The sequence below is a fragment of the Entelurus aequoreus genome, linkage group LG16 (genome assembly GCF_033978785.1).
Source record: "Entelurus aequoreus isolate RoL-2023_Sb linkage group LG16, RoL_Eaeq_v1.1, whole genome shotgun sequence".
Classification (NCBI taxonomy): domain Eukaryota; kingdom Metazoa; phylum Chordata; class Actinopteri; order Syngnathiformes; family Syngnathidae; genus Entelurus; species Entelurus aequoreus.
In genome coordinates, this window is record NC_084746.1 from 14,506,598 (window position 1) to 14,522,613 (window position 16,016).

General features: G+C 38.2%; 1 protein-coding gene across 3 annotated transcripts in view; it reads right to left on the bottom strand.

The window, feature by feature from the left end:
• Positions 1-16,016, bottom strand: part of mast3a (microtubule associated serine/threonine kinase 3a) — a 142,169-nt gene that overhangs the window by 27,482 nt on the left and 98,671 nt on the right. For all 3 annotated transcript variants that reach the window (XM_062022221.1, XM_062022220.1, XM_062022219.1), the window contains 6 exons: positions 10,955-11,120; positions 10,723-10,824; positions 10,452-10,574; positions 5,500-5,612; positions 5,224-5,402; positions 127-248 (listed from right to left, as the gene is read on the bottom strand). In XM_062022221.1, the coding sequence (XP_061878205.1) occupies positions 127-248; positions 5,224-5,402; positions 5,500-5,612; positions 10,452-10,574; positions 10,723-10,824; positions 10,955-11,120 (805 nt within the window). The remainder of the gene's footprint in view (positions 1-126; positions 249-5,223; positions 5,403-5,499; positions 5,613-10,451; positions 10,575-10,722; positions 10,825-10,954; positions 11,121-16,016) is intronic.

Below are 16,016 nucleotides of genomic sequence, written 5' to 3' on the forward strand. Positions count from 1 at the left end.
TAAAACTAATTGTTGTGTTTGCAAACCTTACAAAAGCACATGTCTCTAGTAAAACTCACAGATACATTAATATGGCAGTTAAGGTGTTTAAAACAAGAGAACTCAAGAGTGTTTTTTTAGGCTTACCTTCCTCTTCGGCAGAGATAGCAAAGCGAGGCATGATGTCCAGACTCTGGGTGCTGTTCAGGACCAGTGGGCTAGCACTGCGCTCAGACTGGGAGGAACTGGACGAAGCACGAGGTCGCAAACTGCCAAAGAAATGCAGATTAAAAACAAACTTCTATTAAATCTGTTTTAGAGGAATGGACACAATTATTTTGAGGAAATGTGCAAAAAAGTATCAACCTTGAAGTTAGTTTCTCAGTTAATTCCAAACAGCCTCGTAAACAGGCGATGGCTTCATGCAGCCGTGGTTCTGTTTGGTAACATTCACTTTCAAAACACAGCGACTGTGGTCGTGAATCATCATTTTATGTTCAAAAGCACCAAAACACTTGGGGAAACGTGGCTTCAGTTATTCCTATCTGAACCGGATGTGCCACATAAAAAATGCATAACCACTGGGACATCATCCACTGGTATGCGAACCCCAGTTTTAAAAGCTAAGGTTTGGCATTTCGACTGCCGCCATCCTGATTTTTTGCAGACGGCCATATTTGGACATGAGGGCGGAGCTCCTCTTGAACTGATTTTCCACTTGTCACCAGGGAGTCATGCACTAAACGTTCATGTAGTCACGCCTGATGTTGTTCACACAAAATATTTAAAGGTCTACTGAAAGCCACTACTACCGACCACGCAGTCTGATAGTTTATATATCAATGATGAAATCTTAACATTGCAACACATGCCAATAGCGTAGGTGGATAGCTAATGTTTTTAGCATAGCTCTGTGAGGTCCGGTTGCTAAGTTAGTTTCAATGGCGTCGTTAGCAACAGCAATGTTAACCTTCGCCAGGCTGGAAAGCATTAACCGTGTATTTACATGTCCATGGTTTAATAGTATTGTTGATTTTCTGTCTATCCTTCCAGTCAGGGATTTATTTATTTTGTTTCTATATGCAGTTAAGCATGATGCTATCACGTTAGCTCCGTAGCTAAAGTGTTTCGTCGATGTATTGTCATGGAGATAAAAGTCACTGTGAATGTCCATTCCGCGTTCTCGACTCTCATTTTCAAGAGGATATAGTATCCGAGGTGGTTTAAAATACAAATCCGTGATCCACAATAGAAAAAGGAGAGAGTGTGAAATCCAATGAGCCAGCTTGTACCTAAGTTATGGTCAGAGCGAAAAAAGATATGTCTTGCACTGCATTCTAGTCCTTCACTCTAACGTTCCTCATCCACAAATCTTTCATCCTCGCTCAAATTAATGGGGTAATCGTCGCTTTCTCGGTCCGAATCGCTCTAGCTGCATTGTAAACAATGGGAAAATGTGAGGAGCCTTTCAACTGACTACGTCACGCTACTTCCGGTAGGGGCAAGGCTTTTTTTTAATCAGATACCAAAAGTTGCGAACTTTATCGTCGTTGTTCTCTACTAAATCCTTTCAGCAAAAATATGGCAATATTGCGAAATGATCAAGTATGACACATAGAATGGATCTGCTATCCCCGTTTAAATAAAAAAAATTCAGTTCAGTAGGCCTTTAACTTGTGAATAGTATTGTTTAGGACTTGGTGTCCAAACTACGTCCGCCGGCGTCTTCAATTTGGCCCACGAGACGTCATGAGTTTTTTAAGGAAGCTGCCCCACGGGGTGCAATGTCACTTGGTCGCCCCTTTCCGGACAATGACAGCAAATCAGGTCAATGACCATGAATTATGACCCAATCCACAAAACCTTTCCCACTCATGGCGCACACCGCAACCAACACAGAAAGTCAACACACATGGTCACTAAAATTTGTGGAGATTATAAAAAAATGTCCAAGCACTATACATAATTAAAAATTACACCTATTTAAAGCAACTACAATGCATAATGGGAAAAATGGAAATATACTCTCCACACTTATTCAGTTTGGCGTGTTTTAGCTGCTTGATATTACTGATTGATTACAACATTTAAAAAAAGGTTGTCATAGACGTAAACAAGGTCGGAGTCAAACTTTCATAAACTCTTAATATCTAATTATGTGAATCATTAATATTTTTGTTATATTAATATAATATGTACGTATATATATATAAATACATACATACATACATTTACAGGGTTTCCCCTAAATTGTCAAAATACCTGTGGTGGTGGGGGCGTGGTTAGGGATGTGGCCAATAGAATGTCATCACATGATTTTCTGTGATGTATATATTCTTTAAAAAGGCAAAATAAAGTGAATATACAATTAAAACAAATCTGTTATTAAGTAATTAAAAATGATTCCCGAGCGTGGCCACCACTGCTGCTCACTGCTCCCCTTGCCTCCCAGGGGGTGCAACAAGGGTAAGGGTCAAATGCAGAGGGTCATTTCACCACACCCAGTGTGTGTGTGACTATAAGTGGTACTTTAACTTTTTAACTTTTAACATACATATTTTTCTTACATAACATCGTTTTGGGGGCAGCACGGTGGAGGGGGGTTAGTGCGTCTGCCTCACAATACGAAGGTACTGGGTTCGAGCCTGCTCTCGGGATCTTTCTGTGTGGAGTTTGCATGTTCTCCCCGTGACTGTGTGGGTTCCCTCCGGGTACTCCGGCTTCCTCCCACCTCCAAAAACATGCACCTGGGGATAGGTTGATTGGCAACACTAAATGGTCCCTAGTGTGTGAATGTGAGTGTGAATGTTGTCGGTCTATCTGTGTTGGCCCTGCGATGAGGTGGCGACTTGTCCAGGGTGTACCCGGCCTTCCGCCCGAATGAAGCTGAGATAGGCTATATATACTGTATATATATATATATATATATACGATATAGTGTTCTGTGGTTACTTTTTGGTTGGCCAAGCGGACGTGACGACAGGCTGTCCTCACTCAGGTCCGCACGGACCTGGAGGGGGCGTGCCTTAAGTCCGGCTGGAAATCGGGAGAAATTGGGGAGAATGGTTGTCCCGGGGAGAGGCACTGAAATTCGGGAGGGTTGGCAAGTATGAGATATTCTCACTTCTTTTCTTTTGTCGAGCACAAAGAAAAGAACATTTTACTTGAATGTAAGTTGTGTCTTGGATCAAAGATCCCGTCTACTGCCCAAAACAACAATTCAAATCTGCCTGGTTAGGCTTTGTGAATGTCACGTGTGCCTTCCTTAGGTGAAGCCAGGTTTACAGCTATGTTGTTATGATGCTGTTTGTTACTTATGTATGTTATGTTGCAGCTATTTAAAATAGTTTTGTCAATTTGTTCTGGCCTGAAATAAACTGGCCCTTTGAAACATATCTTTGTCTTTGTGTGTTGTATGTAGACCACATTGCTTGGCAGAGTTCAGTGATGCAAATGCATGTCAAGTTGATCAACACATTGTATTATTCTCCAGTGCAATAACAGTATTGAAATGAAGGCTAAAAGGGCATTAATGGGAGATTTAAAAAAAAATAAAAAAAAATAGAAGTAACTAAATAGTTACTTTTCACAGTAACGCATTACTTTTTGGTGTAAGTAACTGAATTAGTAACTGAGTTACTTTTGAAATAAAGTAACTAGTAACTGTAACTAGTTACTGGTTTTCAGTAACCAACCCAACACTGTATATATATATATATATATATATATATATATATATATATATATATATATATATATATATATATATATATATATATATATATATATATATATATATATATATATATATATATATATATATATATATATGTGTGGAAAAAAAAATTACAAGACTACATCTCTACAGGCCTGTTTCATGAGGGGTTCCCTCAATCATCAGGAGATCTCCTGATGATTGAGGGAACCCCTCATGAAACAGGCCTGTAGAGATGAAGTAGTCTTGTGATTTTTTTCTTCTTCCCCCACACATACATATATTGCGCTCTACCACGGTATCGAGCACTATTTTTTGGGATAATCTAATTAAGACATATATATATATATATATATTTTTTAAATAAATCTTTATTTATAAACTGCAACATTTACAAACAGCTGAGAAACAATAATCAAAATAAGTATGGTGCCAGTATGCTGTTTTTTTAAAATAAAATGCTGGAAAGGATAGAAATGTTGTTTGTCTCTTTCATCCGATTATTAATCGATTAATCGAAGTAATAATCGACAGATTAATCGATGATCAAATTAATCGTTAGTTGCAGCCCTAATATATATATATATATATATATATATATATATATATATATATATATATATATATATATATATATATATATATATATATATATATATATATATATTAGGGCTGCAACTAACGATTAATTTGATCATCGATTAATCTGTCGATTATTACTTCGATTAATCGATTAATAATCGGATGAAAGAGACAAACAACATTTCTATCCTTTCCAGCATTTTATTTTAAAAAAACAGCATACTGGCACCATACTTATTTTGATTATTGTTTCTCAGCTGTTTGTAAATGTTGCAGTTTATAAATAAAGATTTATTTAAAAAATATATATATATATATTTTGTATTTTTTTAAAGCCTCTGCGCATGCGCATAACATAGATCCAACGAATCGATGACTAAATTAATCGGCAACTATTTTTATAATCGATTTTAATCGATTTAATCGATTAGTTGTTGCAGCCCTAATATATATATATATATATATAGTTACTTTTCAAGGGTTGGAATTGGGGGTTAAATTACCAAAAATGATTCCCGGGCGCGGCCACCGCTGCTGCTCACTGCTCCCCTCACCTCCCAGAGGGTGATCAAGGGTGGTGGGTCAAATGCAGAGAATAATTTCACCACACCTAGTTTGTGTGTGACAATCATTGGTACTTTAACTTTAACTTTACATGCAGTCGGGCAAAAAGTCAAAAACTTTGGACATCCCTGTTTTAGGACTTGACGCAAAAAAAGAGGATAACTTATTTTCTAAATTTGCATTGGACTATTAGAATGGTCATGATTTGGTTGGAAGTTACCAAAATCCGTATAACTGTTTTTTAGAAGAAGATATTAATTGAACAAATATAAAAAACCCTTTAATTCAAAATGTGGCCAGGCTATTAATCATTTTAGGCTTAACTGTACTGTGCTAGAACCAAAACTGGCCCACATCTCTTTCATCCCTCTGAAGGCTCTCACCTCCCCCTGAGTCCATCTGTTCTGTCCCCACTCGCCAGATGTTTGTGTCCGTCACCAGGGGAAAAGACTCCTCTGCTCTCCCATCGCTCATCCTTCTCCTCGCTGTGGCTTCTCTCGGAGGACGACAAGCTCTGGTTGGACGGCGTGGAGGTGGACAGGTGCTCTGTGCTGCTGTACACCTGCAGGGCGGGAAGTATTGCATGGCACGGTTCAGTCATAAAGAGTCTCAGGTGACACTTGCAGGCTTGGTGATGTGAAAAGTGTAAGACTGCAAACCTTGCTGAAGCGATGTGCCACCGAGGAGAACTGTCGCAGTTCAAGAGAGGATTCATCGTCGTTAGTTTCATCATCTTCATCAGAGCCAAGATGAGCGTAACGCTCCGATCGGGCTGTAGGGAACAGTCATCAGGCTTTTAAATAGTCAATAAGCTCCTAGCTTTGCTGTTTAACCATAAAAAAATTTTCTGCTCAGACAGCTTGCCTTACATTTCAGCAACCATTTTATTTAGGGACGTTCTGATTAAGGTTACCGTATTTCCTTGAATAGCCGCAAGGGCGCTAATTAATTTAAAACCTCTTCTCACTCCTGCGTTTACCAAAAGCATGCGGGATTGGCAAGCATGCGTTAATTATTTTAAAACCTCTTCTCACTCCGGCGCTTACCTTATCATGAAGAGCACATTTAATAAAAAAAAACGTTATTATGGTCTTACCTTTAGGTATAAATGAGTCCATGCGCAGCTCCTATAGAAGTCTTCCTTATCTTTCTTCAGTTTTAAAAGTCTCTCTGTCTCGATGGAGATCTTCCTTTAAGTATTACCTCCTGCTTCGATTGAAAGTCCAGTTTAGAAAACTGTTTTATTTTAGATATGTAATTCTCCATGGTAAAAGTGCAAGCAAACAATGGCTCCTCACTCTTGCTGCCTGTTGTCTTCTTCTGCAGCACCGGTCTTCTGCAGTACCAGCAGTCGCAAGAAGGATCACTAGCGCCCTCTACCACCAGGAGGAGGAAGTCATTTAATGACTCATATTTGACCCGGCGGAAGTGCCAAGCATGCGCTAATTATTTTGCGAAACGAGTTTGACCCGGCTGTAATTCTAGGCAGGCGAATACTATATTCCCGGCGGCAATTCAAGGAAATACGGTATATGTTGTTGATCCCGATACCAGTGTTCCCACACATTCATTTGTTTGTTGCGGCCCACCATGAAAGAATTACGTCCGCCACAAATAAAAAATAAAATTTTTTATTTTTTTTGGTCCTGTCCAGCTTCTCAGGCAAATCATATAGTTGATGTAGATGCCCATATAGGCTGTTCAGATTTACTTTACAAAAGAGAAGTGTAGGATACTTCTCTTGTTGCCTTATTTGTATTTGACCACTACTGTTTTCTGTTTATTTGTTACTGACTGTGGCAGGACACCTCTGCCTCTGTTTCACTTTATGTTGCTGGTAAATAATATGGTTGTAGTAGTGGGCTAAAGTTAAATTATTTAGTATGCACTAATTAAAAGGGCAGAGCTTTAAGAGACATTTTAGCTTTTATATTTTATAAGATATATTTTTTGTAAGAACCACAATTAATAAATGTATTTCAGTGAATAACTTATTGTTCAAATCTGTATATAAATATGTACATAAAGTGTTGTAATTATATTGTAAAATGGATGGATGGATGGACGTTTAAAACAAAACTGTTATTATTAATTAGTAAGTATAATTTTTTTTAGCCTTTTTAGAGAAAATCATATCATTGTAGTAAATTATGCAAATTACTCGATGATGTCATGGTGACCACGCCCGTAGCCACGCCCCCGCCGCCACAGGTATCATGGCAGTTTATGGGAAACACTGGATACTGATCATCCATGAGTGATGATCGGCCGTTACCAACGCTGATTCTGATCGCATGTGTTAACTATAACTATATTTAATTAATTCATTTATAGTGCTATTGGCAGTTTAACAATATCAACAAAGTACTAAAAATAAAGCCTTTTTTATTTTCTTAGATACAATTGTTTGAGGAAAACAAAGTCAATAATACACAATAACTAAACAATATCTATTACTCATTTAAATTCTTAGTTTTTTGCCCCCCATTTCTTCCAAGAACTTATTCCCAGAATTTGTAAACAACAACAACAAATATTTTGAGAAAATAAAAATATCTATCTCGTCACTCTAGTATTGATCATTAAGAGACTACCAATGGTATTGACATCACCAATTCATGGATCGATCATTATGAGAGCCCAGAACACAAGTCTTTTTTTTTTTTTTATAGGATATTAATTCATCCATCCATTTTCTACTGCTTGTCCCTCTCGGGGTTGCTGCTTTAAAGATGATAAAAAAAAAAAATGCTTGCAAAATGCGGCTAATGGGAGTCACCGTTGTAGCCGTTAAAGTCCTCTAAACAACTTCAAAAACCTCTATCAACGTTTTATATACACACTGCAAGTATATATATAATGTAGTAACAGAAACCTTCATAACAATATGTAATATGTACAATATACACACTGCAAGTATATATATAATGTAGTAAGAGACACCTTCATAACAATATGTAATATGTACAATATACATACTGCAAGTACGGTATATATTTAATGTAGTAACAGACACCTTCATAACAATATATAATATGTTCAATATACACACTGCAAGTATATATATAATGTAGTAACAGACACCTTCATAACAATATGTAATATGTACAATATACACACTGCAAGTATATATATAATGTAGTAACAGACACCTTCATAACAACATGTAATATGTACAATATACACACTGCAAGTATATATATAATGTAGTAACAGACACCTTCATAACAATATGTAATATGTACAATATACACACTGCAAGTATATATATATAATGTAGTAACAGACACCTTCATAACAATATGTAATATGTACAATATACACACTGCAAGTATATATATAATGTAGTAACAGACACCTTCATAACAATATGTAATATGTACAATATACACACTGCAAGAATATATATAATGTAGTAACAGACACCTTCATAACAATATGTAATATGTGCAATATACACACTCCAAGTATATATATATAAAGTACTTACAGACACCTCCATAACAAAATGTAATATGATTTATATACACACTGCAAGTACATATATAACATAATAACAGACACCTTCATAACAATATGCAATATGTACAATATACACACTGCAAGTATATATATAATGTAGTAACATTCACGATGATAACACAATGTAATATGTACTATATTTACTGTATTTTGGTCATTTTATGCACAGCTGGAACTAATTCTTCGGCGCATTTATTTCCGTTTCCATAGCAGCACACTTCAGACCTCTGGCAACAAATATGTTCATAGTCCCGGAATCAAACAGGACTGTGTTTTCTAATCATGGCAGACTTGGTAACAGAAAACAAAGACGACTATTTTTGGACAAACAAGGATTCACAACCTTCTGTTTTTGAAGCTGAATATACAGAGGATGAACTGCTGCTTCTAGAGGTGAGCACGAAGAAGAGGCTGAAATGTTGGAGCAGACGAAAGCCGAGAGAGTGCGACATGGTCACGCTGCAAGTCTGGAACTTTTGAGCCAAGCTATGTCGAATTAATGGATTGCCCAAATCAACAGGAAACATCCCTGGCCAGCTGGACCAGACAGACAACTGTCCATCGAGTGAGTCACTTTACTATTGATCATGATACATGCAACACACCACTGTACACTACAGTACATACACTGTGTGGCTAGCTGTGTACAAATAAAACATGAAATAATACTTTACAGATACTGTAATATGATTGTTCATGTTTTTTTATACTCAGTACAGATGGGTGTTCTATTGCAGTGTTGTGCATTACAAACTTAAACGCGTTAACTTATCTCTTTCCGTAATACCGTAACACGCCGATGTATTAGTACGCTAGAAAAAGAGTTCCTCAGTGTTCACTCTTACAATAACAATGTTGCTACAGTTTGGTTATTATACAGGTTACAGAACGTAAATGAAGTATTGTTGATGGTTTTTAAATTAATTTTTAAAGTGATTTAGAGGTAAAAATTGATTGCTCCCACTAGCTGCATTGCTAGCTACCAAGAACAAGCCGATTGTATATGTTAGAAAGCAAAAAAAAACAACTTTTGTCTTCTTGTCTCTCATAATAGAATAGAGTAGAATAGAATAGAATAGAAAGTACTTTATTGATCCCTGGGGGAAATTCAGCACCACAGTTTGCTCACAATAGACAATAAATACTATACAGCATTATTCACATGTGAATAATACAAATGCAGTCTATTATACAGCATTATTCACATTTGAAAAATATAAATACAGTCTATATACAGCATTATTCACATGTGAATAACATAAATACAGTCTGTTATACAGCATTATTCACATGTGAATAATATAAATACAGTCTATTATACAGCATTATTCACATGTGAATATTATTATTACAGTCTATTATACAGCTTTATTCACATGTGAATAACATAAATACAGTCTATTATACAGCATTATTCACATGTGAATAATATAAATACGGTCTATTATACAGCATTATTCACATGTGAATAATATAAATACAGTCTATTATACAGCATTATTCACATGTGAATAAAGTAAATACAGTCTATTATACAGCATTATTCACATGTGAATAATATAAATACAGTCTTATATACAGCATTATTCACATGTGAATAATATAAATACAGTCTATTATACAGCATTATTCACATGTGAATAATATAAATACATCATACATATATTCTACATTTAAGTACAGTCAAGAAGGAACATATGCATTATACTGTCGGTATGAAGGACCTCCTGATAATGACTGTGATCGATAGGCAAAATAAAAAAAAAAAAGTGCAGTTACCCTTTAAGAAGATACACCTTTTTACCGCAGATGACTTTTAATTTATGTTTTCATTGTGAGTCTTAAATGTTTAGTTTAGATTCCTTTGTGTGTCTCAGTCTCTGTTTTTTTTGTTTGTTGTTTTTTTGTTTTGTTTCTCCACTCGGGCTGCGCCCCGGGCTGATGTAACAGTTGGTTGGGGGGCGCATAATAAATGAAAATAACATAACATAACATAACTGTAATAAAAATGGTGGCTGAAATGTAAGGTCTGTGCTCACCCTTGTGAGATACATGTACCATGTGTGTTAGCATCTATAGATCCACCTACTGTCAAAATAACTGGTGTCATCCTCAGTCTCGAGTTGTGGTATGAACTCAGCTTTCTGCCTCAGCAGCCCATTCCAGTCAAGACCCAGGAAGAACATATGCATCTTCACCTCAGTAGTTCCACCTGAACAACACAAATGCATGTCTCACAGACCATGTAGGGGCACTTTTCCTCAAACGACAACTACCTTGCCATTTATCATGAACTAAACAAATTGTTTACTCCAGTTGGTATCAAAAAAAAGTGTCTGTTATTCATTGCTGCCATTTACCTGTTCCTAGGCGATCCAGCGGGCTCTGACGAAGTAGTCTGGTGATAAGGTCTTGGGCGTCAGCAGGCAGAGCGTCCTCTCCATCGGGCCAGATGATGTCATCTGGACAAAGAAGCGCACACAGGGATTCTAATGAAGTGAGGACTGTGACGAATACCTCAAGACAAGCATGAACACAACAAAGTACGGAGAAGAGCAGCCAGGGATGACTCAAGGACAAATAATCTCCTACCGTTGACCACTTGACCAAAGAGCTGCTCGGGTGTGTCCCCAAAGAAAGGCACGCAGCCTACAAGGAACTCATAGAGAATGATGCCCATGGCCCACCAGTCCACAGGCTTCCCATAGCCCTGTCGCAGGATCACCTCAGGGGCAATGTACTCTGGAGTACCACACACCTGTAGAGAGGGCGGTGTGAATTATTGGCAACCAGAAGTATAGCACTGTTGGCGTTAACACACTTTTTGTGTCTTTTTATGCATTGAACAGAAAGGACGCGCATTTAAGGAAGTCCGCGCATCCCGGGACGCAGATTTTTTTTTTTTAACCAACCCTGCCTTCTCCAGGGCAAAACTTTTTATTGACTATCACTTCCCGCTGGTGTTTTGTTTTGTTTATATTTGCCGAGTCAAATTTCCCTCCCCGTTTATTGCGTTTTTATTGGTCGACTTCAAAGTAATAAACTTTCCGGTACCATTTCTTAAACTTTGATTTGCCGAAAGTTTTATCAATCACAAATACTGCATTTCCCGTATTAGGACTCCCGCGTGTTATTGTTTTCGTCATGGCGAGCATTTATTTCTGGTGTTATTGGAAACAGTCCTCGGCAGTGTTGGGACTAATGCGTTACCGCCGTTATTTTCGGCGGTAACTAGTAGTCTAACGCGTTATTTTTTTATATTCAGTAACTCAGTTACCGTTACTACATGATGCGTTACTGCGTTATTTTACGTTATTTTTTATGTAGTATCGTATAGAAACTGAGAAGATCTGAGTTTGTCTTATTGGAGAGCTGCAGTGTCGTCCTTCTGATTCTTCCTGTGTCACAAGCGGGAGAAGAGAAGAGGCGCGCTGTGTGTGTGTGTGTGTGTGTGTGTGTGTGTGTGTGTGTGTGTGTGTGTGTGTGTGTGTGTGTGTGTGTGTGTGTGTGTGTGTGTGTGTGTGTGTGTGTGTGTGCGTGTGCGTGTGTTTGTGTGTACTAACAACAAGACATCATGGCGGAGCTGAAGTCGAGTTTCTTAACATGGAGATATTCTCACTAGTTTTCTTTTGTCGAGCACAAAGAAAAGAAAAAAGAAAAATCTGATCTACTGCCCAAAACAACAATTCAAATCTGCTGAAACACCTACAAAAGCAACATGCTTCGACGAAGCTAGTAAAGAGACACAGACTCCGATGCCACTTCACCTCCACCTAAAGATTTTAACAGAGGGACTGTTAGCCAGGACAAAGTTGATGGAGCCGATGCAGCGTATGTGCTAGAAGACATGCAGGCTATTTCTACAGTGGAGTCACCCGATTTCAGGCTGCTAATTAGCATGAAACCGGCGTCAAACAGCAAATGGCACGGAAAACATTTTCCAAGTACCTGGACAGTGAGTACCGTATTTTTCGGACTATAAGTCGCAGTTTTTTTCATAGATTGGTCGGGGGTGCGACTTATACTCAGGAGCGACTTATGTGTGAAATTATTAACACATTACCATAGAATATCAAATATTATTTAGCTCATTCACGTAAGAGACTAGACGTATAAGATTTCATGGGATTTAGCGATTAGGAGTGACAGATTGTTTGGTAAACGTATAGCATGTTCTATATGTTATAGTTATTTGAATGACTCTTACCATAAGATGTTACGTTAACATACCAGGCACGTACATACTCAGTTGGTTATTTATGCCTCATATAACGTACACTTATTCAGCCTGTTGTTCACTATTCTTTATTTATTTTAAATTGCCTTTCAAATGTCTATTCTTGGTGTTGGGTTTTATCAAATAAATTTCCCCAAAAAATGCGACTTATACTCCAGTGCGACTTATATATGTTTTTTTCCTTCTTTATTGTGCGACTTATATAGGTTTTTTCCTTCTTTATTGTGCATTTTCGGCTGGTGCGACTTGTACTCCGGAGCAACTTATACTCCTAAAAATACGGTACATAAAAATGGAAAGCGAGCTAAAGAAAACACTCCAAACTCTGCCTCTGCTCATCATTCAGCACTGAAGGTACACACTCTGTCAATTCTCTTATATACTCTTTCATTCTAGATTTCTAGAGTGTTTGATTATCACATCACTCTAAATGTATAGACTATAAAGTTCACAAACATAAAGAAGGATCCTTCTCCAGGGTGTTATTGTTTTCGTCATGGCGAGCAATAAACCCAAGAAGCGAAGCTTCAGGAGCCACTTTTCAGCAAACGGCTCACTTATGAAGATGGAAAGATGTTTTGCACGCCATGTAATCGGGCTAAGAAAAACAACACCTTTACGGCCTGGTGCACTAATTTTCAAAGATGCAGCCTCACCAGGCACCAAGAAACATCATGTTACACCTTTCCTGCTTGACGGCTCCCAGACCGTGGTCGAGGAGCACAGGGCAGACGTTCAGACCCTCCACTTTACCCGGCAGTGGGTCCCTACAGTTCCACTCTTTGGTCAGAATGACGAGGCCGTCGATTTGTTACAACTCTTTATTTATGTTTTCCACAAAGCCAAGCGGACATCCACCATGCTATTAACACTCCTGAACATGCTGGCGCTCCCTCTCCTAACTTGCCCACTCACTTACACACCTCACTCACCCCACATATTGCCATTCTTCAAGGGGAACACACAGCTTATGGCCATCACAAAGCCAGAGATTAAATGCTCGAGGCATGGAGTGTCACTCTATTAAATGACATTGAAACTAACTTGCAAAATTCTACATTTGTTGGCATTATTTGCCATGAAAGTGTAGATGTGGCGGTTTTTAAACGACTGATGATCTACATACAGGGGAGAATAATCAATTACATTTGTCATATGCATGTATGCACTGGCACACCATTATCATCAATTCCTGACCGAAGCAAAACGACTTTTTACACTTTTATACTGAAATAAATACACCTACAACTTATTAAATGAAAATATAGAAAAAAATACCAGTAGAAGTAAAGTTTAGATCCATGAAGGAAAGAAGAAAGTGAATGAATGTTTATAACTGCAGGGTTTCCCGCAGTGCTTTGTTGTTAAGGCGGCCGCCTTAACAACAAAGAGCCACCGCCTAAACTAATGTCTTAACAAGCTGCTACGCTTCGTTCTGCCTCTGCCTCTGTCAGTACGTCTCTGCAGCACCCAGCAATGTCCCACCCACAGAACCATCTGATTGGTTACACGCAGAGCGGTTAGAGCCAATCAGCAGTGCGTATTCAGACCGCATGTAACAGCCAATCAGCAGTGCGTATTCAGAGCGCATGTAGTCAGTGCTCAGGCAGGCAGAGAGGAGGGACTGTGCGGGTGAGCAGAAAGGTGTTTAGCAGGTGAGCATAATGCAGCGGACTCTCCCCAAATTATAATAAACACTTCCAAGTCAACTACTAGTAACATCACTATGAGCCTGTTGACGTTCTAGAAACATAAGCGGCAGCTCAGCTCGCTTGCAGTCCTTGTAGTGAAGGCTAATTAGCTTTTAGCGTAACGTTAGCTGACTGTGCGGTGTGTGTGCGTGTGTGTGTTACGGATGGCAAAGCCCTGTCTGTCTGAGAGAAAGACAAGCATTATTGACCTACAGTTAACAACTAAGTTATTTCACTTTACCTTTTTCTGTGTTGAAGCAGCAAAAAACGACATTATGTTTAATGAAGAGTTTCCTGAAGCTGTCTCTGATAGTTGATATAATAATGTAACTGCATCATAAAGCCTACATGAACTCCATGGTGTTCAGGGATGAATAGTCTCTCCTATTTCTATTGTACTATTTTTTCAGCTAGTAGCAGCCTAGTTTCGAATGGCAGGGTCCCTGCTATCACATGTTGATAAAAATATAACATTTACATAATAAAAAACAACTACAGGCTTCCCAAATGCTGTAATAAATTAAGCATTATGAGTTGAACATACAGTATGTCAGCATGTGGCCCCACTTTTAACTCTTTTTTTTCAAACGCTTATTGCAAACGCTTACTTACAATCAGTCATTAATTTGACTTTGTAAGTCATTATTTTGACTTAATAAGCCATTATTTTGACTTAGTAAATGACTAAGTCATAATAATGACGTACTTAGTATCTCAGGTAACTAGGACTGTTTTGTTTTTACTTTACGGAAAAAATATCGAGATATATATTGTATATCGCCATTCAGCCAATGGAGCGGAAAACACAACCAAAAGTTGTAAGCTTCTTCAAGCGACGAAGCCGGCCTACTTCACCGCAGTCTGTAGTCTATTGCCCCCCAGGCTGTGGTGGCAGCGACGAGGTGGAGACGTGATGGCGACAGGCCGAGTTACACCGATCCTTAACCCCACCCACCCCCTTCCCCGGTCCCCCTTTTCTGGGGGAAACACTGAACTGAATACATTTACATATGCATAAAAATGTGTTTTCTTTTGTATTATTTTTTTAACGAATTAAGTAACGTTTATGACAACCTTTTTCCAAATCACAATATAGAATGTGAGATTTAAAGGCCTACTGAAATTTTTTTTTTATTATTTAAACGGGGATAGCAGATCCATTCTATGTGTCATACTTGATCATTTCGCGGTATTGCCATATTTTTGATGAAAGGATTTAGTAGAGAACAACTACGATAAAGTTGCAACTTTTGGTCGCTGATTAAAAAAAAGCCTTGCCCCTACCGGAAGTAGCGTGACGTCACGAGAGGAAGGACTCCTCACATTCTACCATTGTTTACAATGCAGTGAGAGAGATTCGGACCGAGAAAGCGACGATTACTCCATTAATTTGAGCAAGGATGAAAGATTCGTGGATGAGGAAAGTGAGAGTGAAGGACTAGAGAGGCAGTGCAGGACGTATCTTTTTTCGCTCTGACCGTAACTTAGGTACAAGGGTTCATTGGATTCCACACTTTCTCCTTTTTCTATTGTGGATCACGGATTTGTATTTCAAACCACCTCGGATACTATATCCTCTTGAAAATGAGAGTCGAGAACTCACAATGGACATTCACAGTGACTTTTATCTCCACGACAATACATCGGCGAAGCTCTTTAGCTACTGAGCTAACGTGATAGCATCGGGCTCAAATGCAGATAGAAACAAAATAAATAAATCCCTGAC